Source organism: Diuraphis noxia, unplaced genomic scaffold, assembly GCF_037042655.1.
Source record: "Diuraphis noxia isolate RWA-SAM2 unplaced genomic scaffold, SU_Dnox_SAM2 contig0003, whole genome shotgun sequence".
In the NCBI taxonomy this organism is placed as follows: domain Eukaryota; kingdom Metazoa; phylum Arthropoda; class Insecta; order Hemiptera; family Aphididae; genus Diuraphis; species Diuraphis noxia.
This window is the reverse complement of record NW_028301713.1, coordinates 8,166,268-8,190,970: the sequence shown is the minus strand read 5'-3', so window position 1 is coordinate 8,190,970 and position 24,703 is coordinate 8,166,268. Positions and strand designations below refer to the sequence as shown.

The window sequence follows — 24,703 nt, the reverse complement described above, 5'->3', positions numbered from 1 at the left end:
TTGAGATCACATACATCAACCTTGCACGTATTAATATCAATGTCGAGCAGTTTTCAACCATCGAATATAATTATTATTAAAAAAATCATCGTTTTATTTATATTTTCAAATATTTCGAACAGGTTTATTTTATAATAGTTATAGTGGCCAGCGTTTTGGTTATCAATAAGGTATCATCGTTCAAAAACTTTATCATATCTGCACGTATCACCATGACACGTATTATTAGCAGATATATTGACAAATTACAGAAATAAATAGGTACTTACTAATTTATAGACATCGACGAGGTTCAATAGGGACTGAACTGCAGTTATTCATATTATTGTTGAAAATTGCGTTTCAAAGTCACCGGACGACACGTTCGACCTGCCCATATTCGTTGCAGGAACACTGTATATTCTTAAACAAATATTGACAGTTAATTTAATCTATTCTGTGGTTAATTTACAAATGATGATTGTTGTTTACATCAAAAAATAATGGTCGGTGTCGATCAAGTTTTTTATTTCACAAGTGTCATAATATAATAAAGCTGTACCATTAACAGTTTTATAAATACGATAATAATTATATTATGCTATATTTTAATAATCATATACTCGTATCCGCAATGTAGGTATATTTAGAACAGTTGATAATAATTAATATAACCTCTATTAACGGATAAAATAATGAGGTTCCGGCAAAAAATTGTCATTACACTATTATCTATGACGGACACTTTTGATCGTCACCTGAGAGAACTTTATATTATGGTCAGGTTTCAGTGTAATAACACTAATAACCGTAGTCGACCAGCTCTCGTTCGCATATAACGTAATTCATTTGGAGCAGCTGCAGTATAATATGGAAAAACCATCGAGACCTATTATCGAGTGGAAGTTTTCACGGAGTTTTTTTTTTTTTTGGAAAAATCGACAGGTGCTAGCTCAAAGGCGGCGACTCGAGCCCTCATCCGTATCCTTTACATAATATAAAACGTTTATTTCACGTATAATAATTTATCTCGTATAGGTGTAGGTATATAACACTGTTATATGTAATATACGTATTATGTATACACCGTAGTAATGTATTGTGTATACAATATAATAGGTGCCTACGTGTATATAATGGTACACTGGTATATTATTATGTGCATGTTGGGGGAATTTGTGGATGGGTGGGTGTGGGTGATCAATACGACAGCGGGTCGGTGGGGGGGTCGGCGGAGACGACTGGAGCGGGATTCGCGCGCGCGTGTGGACTCGAAAAGAGCGTTCCACCCGGGATTTTCGGCTATTCCGTGTCAGCTGCTGGCCGGCAGTGCGCGTACAGACGCAATGCGCTAAAATCTCTCAACTACCGCTGCCCTCCCCGCACTTAAGCGACTGCTCGTGAAAAACGCAACGCGTGCCACTGACCTCCGAAAATTTAATCGGCAAAGAAAATCATTTACATGTTATAATATACCTCATCTAAAGGTACTGCAGGTGCAGGGTAATGCAACTTTATTACTTAGGTTAGGTTAGGTTAGGTCGCGTTGCTCTCCGGCGCCCTGAAATCGATTGGATTTCGCAGGTTACACTATATTTCCGTTCATCATTTTCAAGGGTCTTGAAAATTAAAACATTTTTTTTTAACGACGTTTATTTAAAAAAAAAAAAACCTAACCAAATTCAAACATTTACCATCTCGATATAAAATAGACTGCTGTCTAAAAATTTGAAAATCGTTATTTTGCGTTTGAATATTATATTCAATGTTATCCAAATTTGAAAAACTTTATTTTTGGGTACATACACGCAGAGACTGCTAATAAAGAGCGTCGCGTTGTTTACGTGTCCCACGGCATTCTGTAATTTATTGGATTCCGTACACAACTTACGGCCATTATTTTCAAGCGTTCTGAAATTGAATACAATTTTTTCAGACATTTCTTAAAAATAAAAAGCTAAACAAATTCATAAATTTAATAATTCTATAAATGTTACAATATCACTGTGTATATTATAAAACGATAAATTCGAGTTATAGTCATAGTGAATTGTTTTCTCGATTAATATTTTTTAATCACAACAAAATAATATACAATCGTATTTTGCGTTTAAATATTACAATCAATCTCGTGCAAATTTGAAAAACTTTATTATTTATCTTGTCACCGTACATCTTGAAATCGATTGAATTTCGTACACCATCCATGATCATCCAATCATTCATTATTTATCCTATCATTTTTGATTTAAACACTGATTTACCATGTATTGATATTACAATAAATACAATTTTCGAGCGCATGAATAATACAATATTTCAAAACTCGAACACTGCACGCACTACGAGGACAATATTATTAATTATCATTATTATCGCTGCTATAGTGCAGAATATATATTATTATATTATTATTAGGTATATATAATAATAATAATGTACGTACAGTCGTGTCCCACCAGAGACTTTGGCAACGACCGCGTCGCCGTCGGTTCTTGGCGTTTACCGTCCATTAGCATATCTGTTGAAAGGTTATCGCCGATGTAGCAAACGGTGGCGGCCACCCGTAGGCGTACACCAACAGCTAGACACCTGAAGAGTTCGTTTCTTTTTGCACATTAAACGATCCTTCTCTCTAGCCGTCGTATACAACACGCGTATAATAATACTATTATAATATTATTCTTGCGCGAAAATGTTACATCTTATTCGTTATAAGCGTTATAATATATCCGCGTTATAAGGACAGTGCAAATCGAGATTTATAAATTTATTTTAAAATCATTACGATTTTCGTCATTTTACCGTATAATATACATAACTCTTGTTGACAAAATTGTTATGCTCTGCAGGATCACGTTAAAATACGTAATTTGAATAGTGTGACGAAACAAACTTTTTGTTCCGGATAAGAACCACGAGAAATCCGAGTAGGTATCCGAATAGAAGACGAAAACTTGAATAATGTTAATCACATTATCGAGAGTACAAAATAATGGGGTTGAACATGCCTGTCGAATCACCCTGTACACGCGGCATATATTACACAATATCATAACGAATTCAAAAAGACCGCTTGGCATCAGCTAGCCGTACGTCTCAGCAACTGTTATATCGCCATCGCCTTAGCTATATCGTCGGTTTTTTTTTTTATATAATATATATATACACGCCACTTAACCTAGAAATAGACAGGAGGTGATTCCAAGATTAACTCAATGCGTTCTATTTTCGCCTGCCGACGCCGCCGTTACACGATGGCACATTCTACTACACGCACGATGCGTCGCGTGCGCACTATCGTGGTTATTGCGAATTTAGTCTGATTTTTTTAGAACGAAAATAATAATAATAATAACAACAACATCGATCATATAGTTTGGTAGTATTTGTACGCGCCAAATCTGCAGTACACCCGTCGGCACATCGATCAGAGAACGAACGATCGATGATGCGCGTATGTTCAACCTAATACGATATATATGTAGAGCTATAACTGCCTATAACTGTTACGACCACGGTTAAGGTATGTCCTATATTGACGGATTGTAAGACTGAGAATTAAATCCATTGTGTTAGACAACTTGTTTCCCAATGGCCCATTTCGTCAATGGTATTATCTTTATTGTTAATAATAAAAAAATGACAAACTATTACGTTACATATGTGCGTACAATTTACCTAATATAATAATATTATATAGCATTAAAATATGTCGACCACCATAATATAATTATAATGTAATATTATTTTTATCATACTATCGACGGCCGTCGATGAAGAAGAGGCTGCATCCCTCTCCAAAACTCGTGTTTCTAAAAAATGTAATAAAACAAAATTACAATATAAAACATATTATAATATAAGTAATATCATATGGAAATTACGAATTGATCACTCCTCCCTCAGTCCCCGCCACCCAACAGTCATGTGGTCCGTGTGATCATCCTTGAAAATCGCGTCGTCCATTTTCGTGGCTAATGCAACAGTCATCTTGTACAATAGGTATAATATAATATACTGTGCACTACCGTTGATGAAATTTAAAAAAAAAAAAATACAATGAAGCAAGATGAAACGAGCTGCTGTTCTTATCGCAGGTCAGTTTTCGTCGCAAAAGTTTATTTCCTTTTTTTGTACATTATTACTTTCTCCCCCGAAGCGTACTCGGCGCTTTTAGGGACGCTATTGTGTTACATTATTATATTATGTGACGGCGGACGTCGTTTTATTGTGTCGCGTCGGATGAAATAATATGACGTAAAGCACCGCGGGCCTGTCACATTTTTTGTCGGTGTAGGTTCAGATCGGTACGCGTTGACAAATAGCCAACTGTCAAAAAGTGGATTCGAATCCAATTCAGTCACTGGGTTATATTATTATATGTAGTTTTCCGTGCCGAGGCGATTGAAAAATTGCGTTATTTTTAAAAGGCTAAATCGAAGCCGAAAACGACTAACTATTTATCTTAGCTGGTGAGTTATTTGCAACGGAGCATGCAAATTCGATTCGATAATGATATTATGGCATTAAAAACCACCAAAATATGCTGAATGAGTTTTATATTTTTATCACACCGACTGGTTTGTTAGTTGTTATACTATACTCAACTCAGAAGATGGAACTTTTATTGTCGTTCCATTGTTGTAATAGAAACGGCTCAAATCAAATATTACTCGTCAAGACAAGCATTATTAATTTGTCTCCGTAAAATTGTAGGAAATCGAAAACCATTTTAAAGAATAAAATATCCAAGCGCGTTCTTTGCGATTCGCATATTATAACACATAATATAATGTAAGGTAAATCTATAATATATATATTATATAATTACAGAACATCGTATTGAAAAAAAAAGCTTGATGAAGATGACGTTTTCATTACTATTAATTGTTTGTATAGCACAAATAAAATTAAAAATACCTAATAATTCACAAGTACATTTTAAGAAGCGAATCAAAATATAATTAAAAAAAATATATATATTAATAATGTTCCCGATTGAAATTTTGTTCCTTTTTTAACCGAAATTTAACAAGCAGTATGAAATATGAATAAATTAAATAATTATTATTTTGATCAAAACTATTGAGGATTTTAATGTTTAGTTATTAATTTAAAAATAATTTTTATTTTAAACACTGCTAATGCATATTTTAAGTTTAATCAATCTCAATTATTTCTAAATAATAATAATAATAATTTAAGACGTCACTATAAAATTGACATATTCATGTGATTTTTAATTTTTTTGACTTAATCGCATATTGTGATATTAAATTATAAACTGAATAGTAATTTTGTATCAATCACAATACACTAGGTTCTAAAATATTAATGCAACTAAAAATTGTCAGTTACTGTTTATTAAAATTGAATAACGTATTATATTATGATTTGTATAAGATATTATATTGATTCTTTTGTGTTACCAAAATGAAATAACCAATACATTTTATGTATAGTGAAATAGTATGGCCAACAGTATAATAATAATAATAATAATATAGACTTGTTAAGTAGATATATTTATATTATATATTATGTGTTTGGATTTTGTATTAATTAATTATTTTTTAATTCACCTCTAGAACAAACATGATTCACACCAATAATTTCGTATGAGAATATCCAGACTATGGATTTTAATGTGGCATTGTTTTTTGTTTTGTGCTGAATGTAATATAATATTATAATATTACGTATTAAAAAAGTTAAACGAATAAATTGTAAAATTGCTTCCAAAATTCAAAATGTTTTTAATAAAAAAAATGTGTACGTACGAGCATAAAAAACATGTGATCAAAAGTGATAATCGACACTTTTTTGTCGATTTTCAAACAATATACACTAAGCCGACCATCTCACCGTCATCGCATTATTCGCCTTACTATACGCCTGAAAGCGTTTCAAATAAAATAACTCGATCCGCGTACTTGCCTCAATTGCACATCAATCCGACTGGACATTACAGGCTTACAGCACACGTATACATTATTTTATTATAGCTAACGTGAAAAAGTTATTATATTATGACGACATAATCGAACATCACACTTACATAATATATTGGACCTAAGTATGCAGGATACCGCGAGGGTAGAAATAAAATGTTCGGAATTTGGGGTTGCTTTGTTTTTACCCACCGTCCGTTAAATGTTGGTTTGTTTGATCAGTGATGGAGAGAACGATCGGCTTATACTTTAATAACCACCGACGCCGCTACCACGCGACAGCGGATTTATAATAATATTACAGTGTCTGAGAGCGAATGACAAACGAGCTTATACATTATTATATTATATTGCTTACAGTACCGCATTTTGACCCTGTGGCCTGTATAATGTTTTATTTACACCTAACTATTATAACGGTGGGCTGAGGGACAGGGTCGTGTCTTACGTCTATTAAAATACATTCAAGTTATATTAAAACCACCGTCGTTTTCTTGAGCGGCGTGTGAGGCTCTTGACGTAACGCGGGTAGTCACATCTATATTATCATCATGTTATACGTCGTACAATGTGGTTGTTGTATGTTATAATAACAGTCATAATAATAATAATATGTGTACGTATAGTAATAATAATATTTGTTATTGTAAGCGTGTCCGTGCCCGACAGCCACACCGACAAACGTTTTATAAAATGGTTTTGGATTACAAGCACGTCTCCACACTGTGCACATCATAATACTAAATATGACGCTCTGGTTATTAGTGTCTATATAGTGACATATTATAATCAAATGCATCTGAACTCATCTGTCATGAAAATTATTGTTACCATCGTTCACTATAATAAATTGTATCTGCGTGGAAAACAAGCTATAATTATCATAAAAATATATTGTAACTACAGTTGTCTCGTGATTTTAAGAATAAATTTCGTTTTGATTTCTCGAAAAGACAAAATATAAATAATATCATATACGTCTCAACCCGTTGCTTGTATAAAATAACCGTTTAAATGTCTTATACTATTGTTTTAGTTTTGGTAGTTTGGTATAATAGTTATTATATTGCTTAATTATAAAACTGTTGTTTAGCAAAAAATTACATATTTTATTGTACTTTTAGAACTCATCATGATGCCCTTTCCGTGAATTTTATTCAGTGAGGCCCATTATCTTCTCAAAGAAAAAAATTAAAAATTGTGATATTTTTACTACTCAAGTTGATAAAAATAAAGGCTATGCACCTTCGTTACTGAATATATACTACCTGCTAAACTACAACTCCGTAAGAGTAAATAACAGTGTGAAAATGCTTCCAAATGCTTACACACGTAAACGAAAAAAATAAAAATATTATTATTGATTTTTCGTAATGTTCGTGATCAATTTTTAGCTCGTTAGTCCCACTCCACATGCGGTCACGTACAACGAGATACACAAAAAAGGGAAGAAAAAACACTGCACCGAATCAAGCGTGTATGATTATTACAGGGTTGAAACCACACGAATTTATACTTCAGAGAGCGACACTAGAGAGATATTAAGCAAAAGAGAGTGAGAGGCAAAGACAGATTCCCGGTATAATTACTATTTAATATATTATTATCTGCACCAATGCGTCACATAATAAATACGGTTTGATCGGGTATCGGGTGTCTGATAACTGGTTATCAAAACGTAACCTTTTTGAATAGGTAGCCCAAATACGTCCGTTGTGGTGTCACAGATAATTTTTCTCAAGTCTGAGTCGAAACATGATTTTACATAAATCAGGTGTCATCGTTCATTAGTCTCATCTTTAATAGTATTTGAGATGTATAATAACCATGAATGAAAAATATCCTTTTAATCTTAACGTCAGTAAATTGAAAAATTATTTGCACCATACTAGTGTGTTGTATCCTCAACTTTGAGGAAAAAAACTACAATTTGGGGTATGATTCTATAACTGGAGTTGGTAAATCTGTTATAAGTACGTAGATGATTCAGTGATGGTATTCAGATGCCTTTGAATTATAATTTTAACCATAGCTATTAAGGGAGCTTTAGGAATGAGAGTTTGAATAACATAATAGCATAATACTAATTAAATACTATTACACAATCTTAGTTAAATCTTATATAATAATAATAATAATAATAATAATATAATATAACGAAAGACTTTCCTTAGTGTCCATCAAGTCGCTGATGACCCAGAACTATTACACTTGAAATGGTCTGTCTCTATTACACCATAGTTTTGACTTAACGATATCGATATGGCATTTATGTGAACATAAATAACATTATGCCTAATACCTACTTGAGCTTTCGTCCTTATTACCAAATTATTATGTGAATATTTTGTAACGATGTCACACATCGCCCGTGATCCGATATAACTCATTTCAACTCTTTGGTGCACCGAAGTTAATGAATTTGGACGTGCGTGGTCTAATATGCGACGCTGCAATATTATTTATTTCGAGGGATGTAATTACTTTTTACAGACACTGCACTCGTGGAATATTACGAAAAGGACTCACCGGGGACATATTATATTTAATAAATAAATAAAATGTCGTTACCCGTAGGGCTGTAACGTTATTATACAAACTTAAAAGTTATATGAAGTTCATAATAAAATTGAAATCACTTTATTAATATTGTTTTTTTTTGTTGTACGAAGACTTTATTACTTAAATATTATAAAACCGTTTAATAATTATGTAGTATGGATAAAGAAAGACTTACGAGTATTATATTCATCCCGAGTTTCATAATGTGCAGCAGGTTGATGATGGCCCAGAACTTTAAACTTGACATGGTTTGATTCTTGTACCATGGTTTCGACATAATAGTTAATGACACGAATATTATGTTTACACGACTATATACTCTGTTCAAGTAAAGAAACGTAGATGGCGGCCAATTTGTGCGCTAAGGTGGGCGTTGCAATACCTGACAGCAGGTAAACAGAAAATGTACTGAGCGGAGGGGGGTGACAAACGGGTGTTGCCCGACAAAAACTGGTAGCCACCAATTACGTTTCCTAACTTGAACAGAGAATAGAACATATCTGAAAATTATTCCTTATCACTCAATTATTATGTTTATATAGTGTGAAACGGTGTCATACATCCGTGATAAGATGCAATTCATTCGACTACTCCTGGTGCACCGAGGGTAATGATTTTGGACGCATGTGGTGTATGCAATACTAAAATATTATTCATTCGGGTGGATGTGTACTCGCCGAATATTATGATAAAGACACTCCGGGGACATATTATATTTAATAAACAAATAAATTCATATTACCTGTAGCGTTATTACAAACTTGTAAGTTATAAAGTTCGTAATAAAATTGACACAGGTAGTTATTATATAGAAATTTGTTTTGTATACACTGTTATTACTGCGCGTACTTACAGCAGACTACTTGTATGTCTTGGTCTTGACAGATCACCGTGAAAATTTTTCCTTCTATCAAATGCAGGAGCTGTGAGGAAATACGTACAATAAAATTAAATTAATCACAGTTCTTACTTCTCATTATTAAACAACAATGTATTTGGTTTTCACTCACAGGTGATGAGTGATAAACGTTTTCACCGAAAGTATTAAGTTATATCGCTCGTCTTCTTATCTAAATATCGTAAGACACTCCAATATTATATTGTTAGAAAAACTCGAAACTTGCATTATGCCACTCGACTACAATAATAACAGTGCTAGCGGGAAGAGATTACATTATACATTAATTATAAATGTTGAATGTTTTGTTTTTTGACATTCTGCGGTAAATAATAATGACCCATTTTAATAACCGGACGTCAAACCAAAGATTTGCTCTGTCCGTGCCAAAAATAAACTTAAATTGAGTTTAAATAATATAATAATTAAAATCTGTTAAATTATTCGTAGGACATTCAGTTAAAAATACGATTTTTTAAAAATATTATTCAAAAAATACGTCAAGATATTAAATGCCCAAATATATTTTTTCGCTAAAACGATACGTTTATGATATATATAATATTGAGTTTCACGAATCGTTTTTCCACATAAGCAATATGCACCACGAGTATAATTTAACTTCTCGAAAGCAATTCATATAGTATTGCACTTTAAAGACCATTTTATAAGTTCCCATTCGATGGTTAAACGCGTTAACGCGTGTCCAAGTGTTCACTTTCCGACAACGATTTGTTAAGTGAGCGCGTATGTATTTAATTTTCACAAACGGTTCGTCACGATTCGTCAAAAGCGTATTTACTCTTAAAATATTAATTAAAAATACGCAAGGAAAATACTCTGAAAACGGGACGTATATATAATAAGTATGCAGCATAACTACGACCGACAGGAAACAAAAGCTTAACATTTATTGTGAGTTTCGCGTTACATTTTATGCATTCCCACGTTTCCCACGTCACCCCCTCTATACCCCCCCCCACCCGTACGAACTGACGCTTTTACAACGGCATATTTCAGATCGTCCCGAATTCTTTTACTTCTACGTTCGTGAACTTTAACTATAAAACATCCCACGAGGGATGTTTTTCGGCACACCACCGCTGATGTTTTTCTTTCAGTTAAATTTACATTTTTCACGTTACAAATGACTAGCATAACAATGGTGTCGCCAACGTTTACTAACAAAGGTAATGAATAAAACTATCCGACTCGTCGAAAATAGAGTACACGTCAGCATTTATTAAAGCGCGCACACGCCACACACACATACACACAATATAATGCCAATGATGGTTATCAATATAATATATTATTATAATATGCGCGCCGAGAGGGCAGTAGACCGTAACGTTTTTCGCTCTTATCTAGTTTTAGTTAGGTACCGAAAAGGTCTCCACCACCTTGTTCGTCGAGAGATTCGGTTTACATAAACTCGGTAAGCTCTATAGCTAATAATATAATCAGTGACAACTTTAGGTGCTTATGCGTAACATACATAATAATAATAATAATATATAATCTTTAGAACAATTTATTTTGTATAAAAACTTCAAACTTGCTTATAGTAAGATTCGGACTGTACACAAAACGTGCCATAATTTTTCAACGGATACTTATTATTTTCAATAGCGTTGTACCTACGCTATAATCCCTAATAACTCTGCAGTGCACACTATACATAAACTACACACTATAAGAATAACGAGTTGAATATCATTTTAATTTAAAAGTTCTACGCATATGTGTGATATAAAAATTAAATTAAATTTTTAAGATTAGAAAAATAACAGGGATTGTTATTTATATTCTTGTGTAAAAATATTAGTAAGGAAAAAAATGGCATGCTGAAATTGTAAACAAAATTATAAGCTCGCTACAATAATTTATGGATGTGGTCCTTATTGTAATGTGTGTCATTTTTAAAAATGTCCTATAATTTTTAAAATAAATTTATACCAATTATATGTATCGTAAAATGTATACATTTCCATTGTTATATTGAACTGTAGGCGAATCACATTATAATGTACAAATGTACAATATAAATCAGGATTAATTATAATTCGTAAATTATTAAAATTATTTGATATATGCATATTAATTATTCAAATATTATTCATTATGGTTATGTAGTGCTTACACATACCCAATATCTAACCTACACAATTTAATTATCGACTATAACTATTTTTGTCTCTAACTCAAACTTCCTTATGGAGGCAAACTATTCCAATTGTTTATTTGAATGCATATATAACTATTATACCTATTTAATGATGTGAAATAATAAAATAATAAAAAATGTATAAAATAAATTTGTATTGCCAAAATTGACATTATTTTATTGTATTTGCGCAGGGGGGTATAAGGGTCGGAAAACATTTTGGAAACACATTAATCATCATATATCAATCATACAAATAGTAAATTTTACTATATTTATATGTATGTAAGTTGTAATATGCTATACGCATATTTTTATAATATTATATCGGTACATACCAAACGTGTTTTCAATATTTTCCATTATCAAACCTTAAAAATAAATTCAAACTCACCGGAAAGTGATCGTACAAACATTAGCACGCAGTGGTCAAAGTCAAGGATTTTGTTTTTCGTTTTTATTTTAAGAGAGTGCCGCATAAACAATAAGTATACTTAGGCAGCGATAAAATGCTGTAATAAATGTCGTGGTTTAACGTCCTCGTCGACGTAATTAAATAATATTAGTACAAGTGGTCAAACACTCTAAAAACATATTATACCATCGTCTGTGATGCCCTATGGTGTTTTCGTCGTCTAATACTACCATAAAAAAATAATTATAATAATAATATCATACTAAACGCATGCACACTATATTACACATTATACCGATTATACTATTAAGTTGACGGTAGCACATAAAGACCACTAGATCCGTACAATCTCGAAAATCGTTTTAATATAATATTCGTACCTAATATGCTGCATATAGTTATGATCTGTACTTGAAAATAAAAAAATAACATAAAATGAGTAGGCACTCTGATTACACACAAAAAATGTGCGTTATTAAGCACATTAGTACAACACGTCTCATATTACAGTGAGTGAGTTTTTAACATACTCGTACTATAGAAGACATTTCGCGTAATATTATATACAAAACAATACGATTTTTCGATAGAATAAACGAAATGAGTACGTGATTTTAAAGCTGTGAATAAACATTAATTCTTATTTTAAGAATTTTTTTATATTAATAGTATTACAAATTTCATAAATTATAGAATGTAAAAGATATTTAAAGAAGATTTTAATTTATTGAAAAGTACCATAATAGTTGAACGTAATGTATTGCAGTTTTATTTTGTCGTAGTTGTTTTATATAAAAATTATTGTTATTTGTTAAATGTGATAGGTCTGCTAGTTGATTTAGGCAACTACGTATTTCTATAATATAACTGTTGCTTTCCATCAGTCTTGAAAAACTGTCCGAATAATATGTCCACTTAATTACACGTAATTTATAATATTATTTATCAAACATGATAAAACGTAAAAGTTTTATAATATTAAACGTACGCTTATTACATCTATTAGTTTTTCAGCCAGACAACAAAGAGTAGACGGTCTGAGACTTCCAACCAGCAGTACATCACCGTGATTCACATTATTCTGTTCTATACTTTAGGAAACTCCACTTCAAATCGTTCGAGGGTAGTCAAAAATCAAAAACTCAAAACCATCACCACATCGCAGCGCCCGTACAATCGAAATATAATACGATTGGGGGTAAGTGGGCACTGCGGGCTTGTCCAAAATACATAATATTGTTATATACGAGTACATAACACATATGTATATAAAACGCGTGTACGAAATATTATTTATAATATATTACACGCACGTAAGTATAGAGTAATCGGAAATTTGGCTCGGACGTGCGAAGCTAAATTTAACGGGTGTCGGTCTTGCCGCCGCCGCACGGACACACTCACACACACGCAACGTTAACACACACACGGTCACATTCACACACACTTTAAACGCATTTTTACGCGGGCCTACGCACAAGATCGGGCGCGGCGTTTGTCGCAGCATCTGTGCGGTCCACGCGGGCTATAAACGCGGTCTCGCGCGTCGTCGTGTGTATATACGAAAATATTGTTTTTTTTCTTCCACTCTCTTCCTTCTTCTTCTAATTATTATTATTCTTTTTTCTTCTTCTCTCCCGTCGTCGTCTCCGCCTGTGACTCGATCGGCTGCCGCGCGCAATGCCATTTTTCGCGAAGATCATGTCATGTGCCGACGCCAGTACGACCACCGCGCGGTAACCGTCCGTCGACGTCGTTTTCACCGCCGCCGCCGCCGTCGTCGTCGTTTTCGCCGGTGTACCATATCATAAATATTATTATTATTATTATTATCATTGTTGCCTACCGTTGGTTATCGTAATTATAATAATATAATCGACCGCTGTGTCGAAACAATACAACGATATTGTTTCGTTTCCGCCGAATCGAGCGATTTACGCCGATCATCGACGACCGCCGCCGTATAGGGGGGGGTAGACGAGAAGTTTCGAAAAAAAATTTACGACCGTTTGCGCTCAACTACAACTGTGTATAGGGGCGCGGGTGCGCAAAGTGTGCGGCGGCCCGGAATACGCCGGGGCCCCGATAATGCGTTGACCATATTGCCATGTCATATTCGTACTTGTCGTCTACGTACACAGCAACGAGAAGGTACATTATAATTTAATACGGATGACATAACATATATAAGTAATGATTTTTTACCATCGTATTATTATACATGATGTGATATGATATAACTAACTTGTGTAAGTGTCCGCCGACGTGAGACATAATGCACATCGCGTACCTACTTCTAAGCGGTAGGTACCTACTATGTTCGATATACGATCAAATGATATGACACTGCAACGGTACCTACATGCACTAAATATACGCAATAATAATATGTGACCGTCAACGATGTGACGTAAGTGCAATAACCTAAATACCTATCATCAACATCCCGACATTATATATGATGGACGATATGGAAATGTTATGAAAGTCAAAAATTATTTTACATATTTTACATACATTTATAACTATGTATAAATGACTAGAAAATTACTACTACTAGACAATGTTGACATTGTTTTGTTCGTCAAAACATTTAAATCTGGTTGAAAATTTAAAATGACGTTGCACAGTCCTCAGAAAAATTCGATCGATAATGTAGATGCAGTTGCTGTAGTAAGGTACATGGTAATAATGTTACTAAAGTGCGTGTACGCGTGCATGGATTCAAATATTATATTATGTTTTATAACAAATAAGTTGCCCGTTATTGCAATTTATATTTTACACCTACTACTATATTATATGATTTGTATTATCGTCATGATTTGTTATATTTTCATAGTTCGAAAGCATGTCATTCATTAGATAAATTGATTTTACAACGCAGGCTCGTTATTGTTTCTAATATTCAACAAGCATAATATTATGCGTATATAAATACAGCTAAATGTTTCATTGCCTGAAAATAATGAGCAATTCTAAATGATTCAAGGGAATATCATTTAAAGGCAACGTTAATTTCTATTTCTTTCATGTACCTACGTTCTGACGGAAACATATTACTATACATACTAACAATGTTTTGTAGACTGATAATGTCCAAAACGGGCATTCGATATAATGGTATATGCATTCAATGTTGATTATAAGGTCGTGGGCATGATGACGTGGGGGGATGAACTCTCTTAAGCGTCACGAACATATATAGTGACGAGTTCAACTATTACGCGCAGCAGGTGGTGTGGATATAATGCCCTTGTCTCTTAAGTCTTGAGAGGTACGGTTAAGAATTTGATGATAACTTTAATGATAACGTTTATCAATTATAAGTTTGTTCGAACAAATCAAAAAATTTAAATCACTTTTAACTGTTAGTCACATTATATTAGTTTTAGAAATAGTTAATTTCATAGTGAGAAAACAAGCAGGTAAACGTACTTATTACCATAAATAATTGTTTGCAGCCGCTTCTTTCTCGATCTTCTCAGCGCCCACCATCTACATTGACTTATCACTGTCACCACAATCGATTATCTACACATTTTTATATCATATTATATCATATATAATAATATTGTGTTGCAGTCACCATATTATTGTAATTAACCTTGAACGCGTTTTCATTAACAACTTAATAATACCTATAATCATGCAGTTTTGAGTGGTTTTGTTTGGTTGATTATTTTCTATTCGAATATTAACATCCAGACCGTTTGATCTAAATATCTAATAGTTTAAAAAAAAATAATAATACAGTTTATAATAATAATAATATTATATATTATAAATATCGCGACGCTAATGTACAACAGTCGTGCATTGGAAGACGTATTATTATAATAATCCTTGTCAGCTACGGCGATTTTGGCGAAATTTCAATATCGGTGTACGTTGTCTGTCGCGCGGATTCTTATCGCGGTGAATTCCTCCGCAGCTACCGGCATAATAGTGCACGTCAAAACTACTCTGTTATTTACTCATGAGTGGTAATAAAATTCGACCAATGGGCACGTATCATGGTGTACGGAGACACTTACGATGTTACAGCACGATAATTTTTGCATTGTTCTGGTATACACAGTCTTATATTTTCGTATGATAATTATAATGATATAATTTCAGCACCGACGACCAAATTAAAAATAAGCGAAACAGTTTTTACATTTTTTTTATTCTCGTATGATGGTACAGCATCGACAATTGCTATTAATGGTTTATACAGTGCGTAATATCGTTTATATATTTTTGCAAAGCATGTTTAATAACTATATATTATTGTATAATATTGGTGGCAACATTTATATCCGAAAACAATAGTTAAGAAGTATATTCATTACACTATTCCAAAAATTATCTTGTCGGGACATATTGTTATTTAAATAGATATGCTAGTGACATTTTGACAACGACTACAATATAATATGTATTATTGAACTATCAGTAAATATGTATGCTATATTATATTAGTAAGAATACCCATTGAATAATGATGATATCGTAGTATATATGTATATTATGAGTACGCGATAAAACTTCTTACCAACAGACACCTCTGAATAGCTGACAACATTTTATCAAGCGAGAGTAATCAGTATTTAAATGTTTCATCGTAGCGATCAAATATTATTCAGGCATATAAGAGTATTAAAAAATGTTTCCAGACGACGTCATCGAATTCATCCTCAGGATACTGGAACCGCTCTTTAGCTGCAGTCGACAATGCACATAATAATCTAATAATAATAAAATAACGTAGATAATGTTAAATAACATTTCATAACAATAATATAATACAACATTTACCGCGTGGCCCCGAAATATTTAACGTACGATTAATCACAGCAGAAGACGTGCGATATCACGTCCGCAACGGCTGTATATTTTTTAATCGTCTTCTGTTTCCTGACAGTTTACATCGAAACACATACCATGGTTGGTAAAAATCTGTCTGAAGTCTCGTCTTATGTTATATCGACACGGCTGACGACGATTTATTTATTTCTACCTCCAAACCACAATAATATATGACCGTTGTTTGCAAAAGCACATAGTATATGTCAGCTCCGGTATTCTCAAATAACATAGACATAATAGTAATAATAGTAATAATAATAATAATAGTATTATATTTATATTATCGTCATGTATAGTACGGAGTGTACGGTCGCTGTATTGGCGGTGGTCGCATGTGTATTTTTGGCACACGATATCACTGCTGTTTCTGCTCTCTATACATATTATATTATATCACTGACTTATTACCGGCGGCAAGAGCTGATTCAACTGTCGATAAATGCATATTATCAAAAATTAGGTATAATATTATTAATATATCATCAAAAATAATTTTATAATTTAAAATGTAAATAAACATATCAATTATGATACTAAATATTTTGTAAAACTTGTCTCCCTTGTGGGAAAAAAATCATGAATTATTAATAATTCTTATAGTAGGCCGTAAAACAACTGTTGTAACTAGTACCTACTACCAATACGTGTGTCGTTCATACCGAAACTTAGCAAACCAGAGAAATAATAGATAAGCTAGAGTGCTAGACTTATTGAAATTGATGTGATATGCATAAATAAATAAATAATTGAAAAGGAAAATGAAAGATGAATTTCAACTCATAAGTTCACACTTTGCGTGAGATCGTTATAATAGGAAGCTATGATTAACACTTCAAGTATCACGAAAGTGCACTAAAAAACGTTGCATAATTTGTTTTCGTCGCAAATTTTTTTTTCGATCCATAGAACTAAGACATATTAATGGCAAAAACTATATTTACTATTAATTTAAATTACTCTTAAAACATTAGTCGTAAATCGATCAAAAAACGACCGTAGATACCTCTACAACGATCAAAACATAAAACGATTAGCCATACCTATAATTTTAATATCATGCATGTTAATACTAATACGAATACAATAAGAGCAAGTTAGCGTCATGTACTATACAAGTACCAAAATCGTTTTGGTTATTTCTCGCGGAACACTTGTCTTATACAGACTCTGAGAATAAATTCACTATCGTTTATACATATATATATATATATGGGTAATTCGTTTATATTATGTGATAAGTAAATAATTTAAGAAATATACTAATATTAGCAAATTCTCAAAAATCATATTTTAAAAACAGTAAATACGTTCCAAATTAATTTCACCAAAAAATATTGGATTAAAAAAAAAAATTTATAAAATAAAAGCTACTTGATTTAGATAAACCTTTTTACCACTGAAAAATTCTTCTTATAATCAGATTCACAAATAGGCTACTTTGAATTTACAAATTACTTTGAAATGTTATCAATTTTTAAGTTTTTTATTTTCAGTATTAAAAAATAAAAAAATCATACTAAAAATGTAGCGCAAGTGTCTATGAGTTATATAGAAAAAATAAATTTTTAAATATTGAATACAAGTTACAACAAAAGTTATTTCCGAACTAAATTTCCGTAAATACTATATAAATTAAATATTATACATTATAAAATTCGTTAAAATCACTTAGTGTTTTATATTATTATTGAACCGTTTTTAATTGGTTGGTAATTTTCTTTTCACATTCGGCTACTTATTATAATATACCTTTAAAGTGATTACTCTTTAGTTTTTACAGTTAATTGTGCGTTTAACGACCGTTTTCATTTTGTGGGGAGTGTTTATTATAATTATTATTTATAGTTAATCGGCCTTCGATACCGGGCGATACTGGATGGAAATTAAAGTTAAAAGCCGCCTGCAGATGACTGCGTTTAGATTTATAACTTCGGTCGATAAGTCAAAATTATACGTTCAAATTTACTACTCAAGACTAACTTAGAGTAAAAATTACAATAATTAATCTTTTATATTATACATAGATATTTACCAATAATTATGTATAAAGTTTTCTATGTATAGTTTCGTTAAAAATTGTCTGACGCGATATTAAAATAAAGCTATAGTAAATTGACAAGTAATATTTTACCATTTAAGCTATTTTAATAATACATATTATCTTATGCTTTATTATAGTTAGGTAATGGTAGTAATAGTAACCTAACCTTACGACTCAGTCGTAATTTTGAATTTAATCGTTCTATTTTGAATAGTGTGTAATTTCTTTGTTGGATTACGTATTAGTGAATTATGTGGAATCATCAGACTCTAAGGTCTGAAACTCTGAAGGAACCTTGGCGCAATCTGTAGGTTGACTACTTAGCTACATAATATTATATTGCTAAAATTAATTAGTTATCATTTTATCAAATTTCCTGTACATAATATAGTTTGTATAATATTATACAGTAACTTTTCAACTTGTATCCAATGTACGGTTATTTCGATGTATTATGATGGTAATGATAATCATGTCATTCCGGAAAGTAAATATCGACAGCGGTGATTTACTTTGAAATTAAATGTATTGTGATATTAAAATACGTATTTAAAATGTAAACTAATGTGAACTAGCTATTTAAAAGCATGAAAAGTAGTTGTATTCACATTTCAAATGTCGTTAAAGTATTATATAAATTAAATTAGACAGATTTCATATTAATCTCGGAGAGCTGTACATGCGCAAAAATGTAAGCAATTTCACTTCTCACTGTTAAGATCATGTTACAAATTACGTTTAGATCATAGGGACGCCCATTCCATACTCCCAATGTACAATGTTTGTAGTATAATATTATCATTTATAAATCATAGATACTAGGTATTATTCTGTTTTAAGAATATTTGTATCCCAAAAAAATATGAGCACATCATTATTACAGAATTTTAAGCCGTCGTACTTTTGTGATTAATAATCTATAAACTAGATACTACTTAGTACTTAGGTACTATCAATTCGATGTTATACTCATTACTCTAGCTATATTTAAAATTATGAACCTAATTAACAAATTAAATATTACTATACCCACCTAACTATTCAGGTATATTTATTATACTACACAAACATATACATATATATTTAATACAGATTAGTATCAATATCAGTATAATATGTGAAACATGAATAAAAAGTATGATAGAAAAAAACTATTTAAAGCGATGGAAGAAGCGCCATCCCCCATTAATGACACTTTCTATTGGGTATGTTTATTGATTATTAAATTATTTATTACAAACTACATTTACATAATAATATAATGATAGTCATGTATAGAACTATAGACGTAGTAAAGAAAATATTAGATTGTGGACTTAATAGCAAGAAAAATAGTATAAAACAAAGTTGTGTACTTGGTAAGGTTTTGTTTTCTTCTTACTTCAAACTGATTTTATGAAAATGAGACCTCCTCAAAATTTTGTTTCCACCGAAGTGTTTGGAATTCCTGGAAAATGCAATTAATATTTTTTATCATTGTTTCATACTGCAAAATTTAGATAACGGAGAAGGTCTTGCTTAGTAAAATAATAATAATTTATATAAGAAAATCGTATCAATTAAACAATCTTTATTAATTGTTTTTTCTTTTTTAATTATCCTTCGGCAACTAAGGCCATTGGGAAGGGGGTAGTACTTTAGGTTCTTGTGGAACTGTAGGTTAGTTTTACACGTGGGTGAGAGTTTTTGGCAGAATTTCTATTGGGGCACCCGTAGGTTTCTGCCATGCCCCGGAGTGGGGGATGGCGGCACTTGTTCTCCGGACACTGTGACTTGCCCGGAGAAAAATGCCGCCCGATGGTCGAGGATCGAACCCGGTCCGGCTGAGCCACAGCCGACGCGGTAGACCACTCAGCCACCTCATCCCCCCTTTATTAATTTGTAACTCGACGGTAGCCAGTTAAGTTAAATCAAATAGTTAAAATACACGAAAAAAAACTATTTAGAAAATTATACCTAATAATATTTATAAATCATGGAAATTACTAAGATATTAAAAATCAAAACAAATTTTTAATTATGTTTACCCATTTATCACAGTTTTTCGGATAACTAAATCATTTTCACGAAAAACATTTATAAGACACTTTATAGTAATATTGTACCAATTGAAAATAAATTAAAAATGCACGTGTGCTCAAAAAATTACTAGTCTTTGATATGATTATTACACTTAGGCTCATTATAAAATATAAATTTTTTTACTATAATCAGCATTTGTTTACTATTAAATATTTTGTAATATATTACCAACATTACTAGTTTATTGTTTAAATTGGTAAATGTTTGACTAAAATGTTACCTATATCATTTCACATTAATTGACACTCATCTAGTAGATTGACAGCAGCTTTTTTTTGCGGCTTAACAATTGATTAAAGACCTTAAAAGACATGACCCATTTTAAATGTCATATTTCTTAGCCAATCCATAAAAACCTATTTAAAAATAACAAAAATGTATTAAATTTCTTTGAAAAAATCTCATAAACATACTATGATTAAAAAGTATGTTATAATTATTTATAAGAACATCAATAAGTTCATAGGACAGAAAATATAATAAACCCATTTGATTCAGGAAGTTTTAAATGAACAGAGTAAAACTAATATCCCATAAATTTGACAATGCGTGATGATGAATTCAATATAGATATTTTACTTAGTTTTAAGGTTAACAAATTTAAATATTTATTAATATAATTGATTTAATATAACAAAACAACATGATGTGAGCGTAATAGGCATTATATTGGGTCATAGGAACCTCCCAACCTTAGCCATTCTGTTGTTACCTGTAAAGTTTCTGTATTGTATTATAATTTGTAGTTCTATTTCTTTTTAATTGTTACATGCAAACATTGCAAACCTTTAAACAATTCACGCTTTAACCCGGGAAAATAGTGTGAGGAAAACTTTTGACCTATGCTCTTCTACCATTATGATTTTCTGCAGTTTCCACTTTATTATTTAATTTTTGTAAGATCTTACCCTCGACCAACTTTTTTTATAAAAAACAAAAAAATTAAGTATAATGTGGTAAAATTTAAGTGTTGATTTTCGGTACGGAACTACTAAAAATAAAAACTTTTTTTGTATTATAAATACACGTTCGGTAAAGCATCATTGACTTTTAGGCATTCATAAACTGAATTAGAAATAGCATAACTTATACAACGACGCAATTGTACATGGCTGACTAATGATTATTATAGTATCCGGTTTGTGTTAAACAAAAAATAGTAACGATAAAAAAGAAGTTTTTAAATTGAGTTTCCATACATTTTAAGTTATTTAATAAGTTTGGTACTGAATTAAATATATCTCGGACAACATTTTCAAAAACTCCAGTTTAAATATCAATCTTTAAAAATATATAGTCTAGTGACATCTTAGAGTATTTCTTTTCAGTATTATTTTTTATCTTATCCATTGGATAACTTGATTCATCTTCTTTTAAATCATCAATCACGTATTTTGTGGTCAATTAAAATATAGTACATTCGGTGGGTAATTACTAGTTTATAATCATTAAAAATCCAATCATTTTTCTTTTGTACATTTCACTACGTCGGATTGTGGTAAACAGATGGAATAACATATGACGTTGATGAGTGTGACCGAGAAAATGTTATAGGGTGAGAGTTGTGAGTACCTACATATATATGTACTATTTCTAAGTTTACACACCTGCACCTGCAGTCAATATTTCATTCCTCGACACGAGCCCCTTTTAAATGAGTGTTTACAAATACCTTCTTGTTTAGTTTAACCAAACCCTCAGATTAATAATTACAATATGCATTATGCAATAAAACAAAAACTGTTCATTCGCAACGATTTCACATCGGAGCATCTGAGTCCCTCGATAAATCCTTACCCGAAATTATTAATTGATAGTTATTCGTTATCGTTATGCGTTGTCGTATGTTTACCATACTAATAATATAATAATTTAAAATAGTAAAGTAGTAAAATTAACTGTATGTAGGTACCTACTTATACCTACTTATATATTACCTAATATATATTTTCAGAGAATTACACATAATGTAGGTACGGCCGTTCCGCCTAAACAGAATAAAAACAAACCAGTTTTACATAGAAAGTGCTGTTGTCGGTACGTTTTTTATGTAGTATAACTTATATTACTTGTCATTATATATGTGTATTCGTTCTGAAATATTGTCATCGCAATTTGTTCGAATACTATAAAACTAAATTATTCTCAAACGCAATAGATACTTCTTAATATCAAAATAATAATTTGTTATTATATAATATGTACTCTTCTGTAACAATAATGATCATTATTAATGATAAGTTGAGATTATTATCATTCGGTGATCGTACAGCAGAATAACAGCTAACTAGTATTAATTTAATTTCAATGTACACAAATGCTTTGATTAAAGCAGTTCGTTAAATTATAAAATAACTTATTTCATACTATAAGGGGTAGTGGGTACCTAACATATTATTATCATATATACATATTGCGCGGCGCAGTAATATTTACACAGCCGAGTCTCCGGTAAGACGGAAAACCCTTTGACCCCCGAACTTCTAACTTCCGGGCGGCCACCGCATAAACGACGTTCGCGTAAGTACCAGCCTCGAGCACGCGCCACAAGTATATCAATATTATTAAAATAATAATATATTTGAAACAGTATGCAGTACACGCACCGAAGAAACAACCAAAATATAATATAATAAGTAATAACAATATAATAATATGTAGTATTGTTGTCGTCATACGTGATTTATATGAAGATTATAACTTACAATATAACGTCAATCTTGTAAAGTATTTGAATTAAAGTTTGTATTTAAATACTATATATTATTGTATTTATAGAATAATTTTTAAATTCAATATTTTTACAGTATTTGAAATACGAGTTAGTAAAATATTTTGAGTTCAAATATTTACTTTATTTTAATATTTCATCATAGTTTCGTTTGTATAGTTATATTTTTTTCAATTCGTAAATAAAATCATGGAAAGTTTAACGTTTTATATGTTTTGATGATAATATTAAAGCGCCCTAAATTAAACTCAAAATACCATCGTCGATAATTTTTGTCGAAATAGCCACTAAATAAGACTTGAATTGAAAACATCAAAAACATTGAAGTTATATCATCATTCATCGGCTATCATGTACAGGGTTTATACATAATTTAGTGTATATCACGGTATAAATTGTATAGTATATTAATATATTACTTAATGAAGAACAAAAGAAGTTGGAAAATATATTACACGAACACAAGTCATTCAGAAATTTCATATTATTAACCATATTAACTATAATAATAGGTATACTTATTTAATATCATAAGTTATTGAAAAACTTTTTAAGTTTATGTATTTTTATCTCCGTTTGAATACAAATTAAAAGTATCTTTTTACAAGATTACCATTATAAAGATATAATTCTGTAATATCTTACTAATAAAAAAAACTAATAATATTTTGAAATTATAACTTTATACATACCTTTCTCGAACAACAATCCAAACTTGAACTCAAAATCAAACTTTAAAATCATAAACCACACACATTTTTCAAATATTAAAGTTGTAAAACACTTTGCACCTATATCGAAAAAAAAATTAATTAATTAATTAATCTAGTATTATAATAATTATATGAACATTTCAAAGTTATTTATAATGTGCTCTAACTATACAAAATTTTTAATGGGCTGGGGGGTATGACATAAATAATAATAATACATTTTACAATAACTTTTTGCTAATCACTAATGAAAAGCATTAAGTAATGACTACATTATTAGCTCTCATATAACTACTATTAAGCTGTT

General features: G+C 31.2%; 1 protein-coding gene and 1 long non-coding RNA gene across 7 annotated transcripts in view; one reads left to right on the top strand and one right to left on the bottom strand.

The window, feature by feature from the left end:
* Sh (Potassium voltage-gated channel protein Shaker) overlaps positions 1–24,703 on the top strand; it is a 201,757-nt gene that overhangs the window by 28,156 nt on the left and 148,898 nt on the right. Inside the window, exon 1 of one of the 6 annotated variants that reach the window (XM_015514171.2) lies at positions 13,697–14,126. The exons of the other annotated variants lie outside the window; for them this stretch is intronic. Within the exon in view, the coding sequence (XP_015369657.1) occupies positions 14,083–14,126 (44 nt within the window). The 5' untranslated portion in view covers positions 13,697–14,082. Of the gene's footprint in view, positions 1–13,696; positions 14,127–24,703 lie in introns of those variants that run through there. 6 annotated transcript variants of the gene reach the window in all.
* Positions 16,828–21,288, bottom strand: LOC149056656 (uncharacterized). The gene is made up of 3 exons (XR_016190878.1): positions 21,173–21,288; positions 20,226–20,317; positions 16,828–17,258 (listed from the first exon to the last, which is right to left on the bottom strand). It is a non-coding gene; the product is annotated as an uncharacterized LOC149056656 (long non-coding RNA).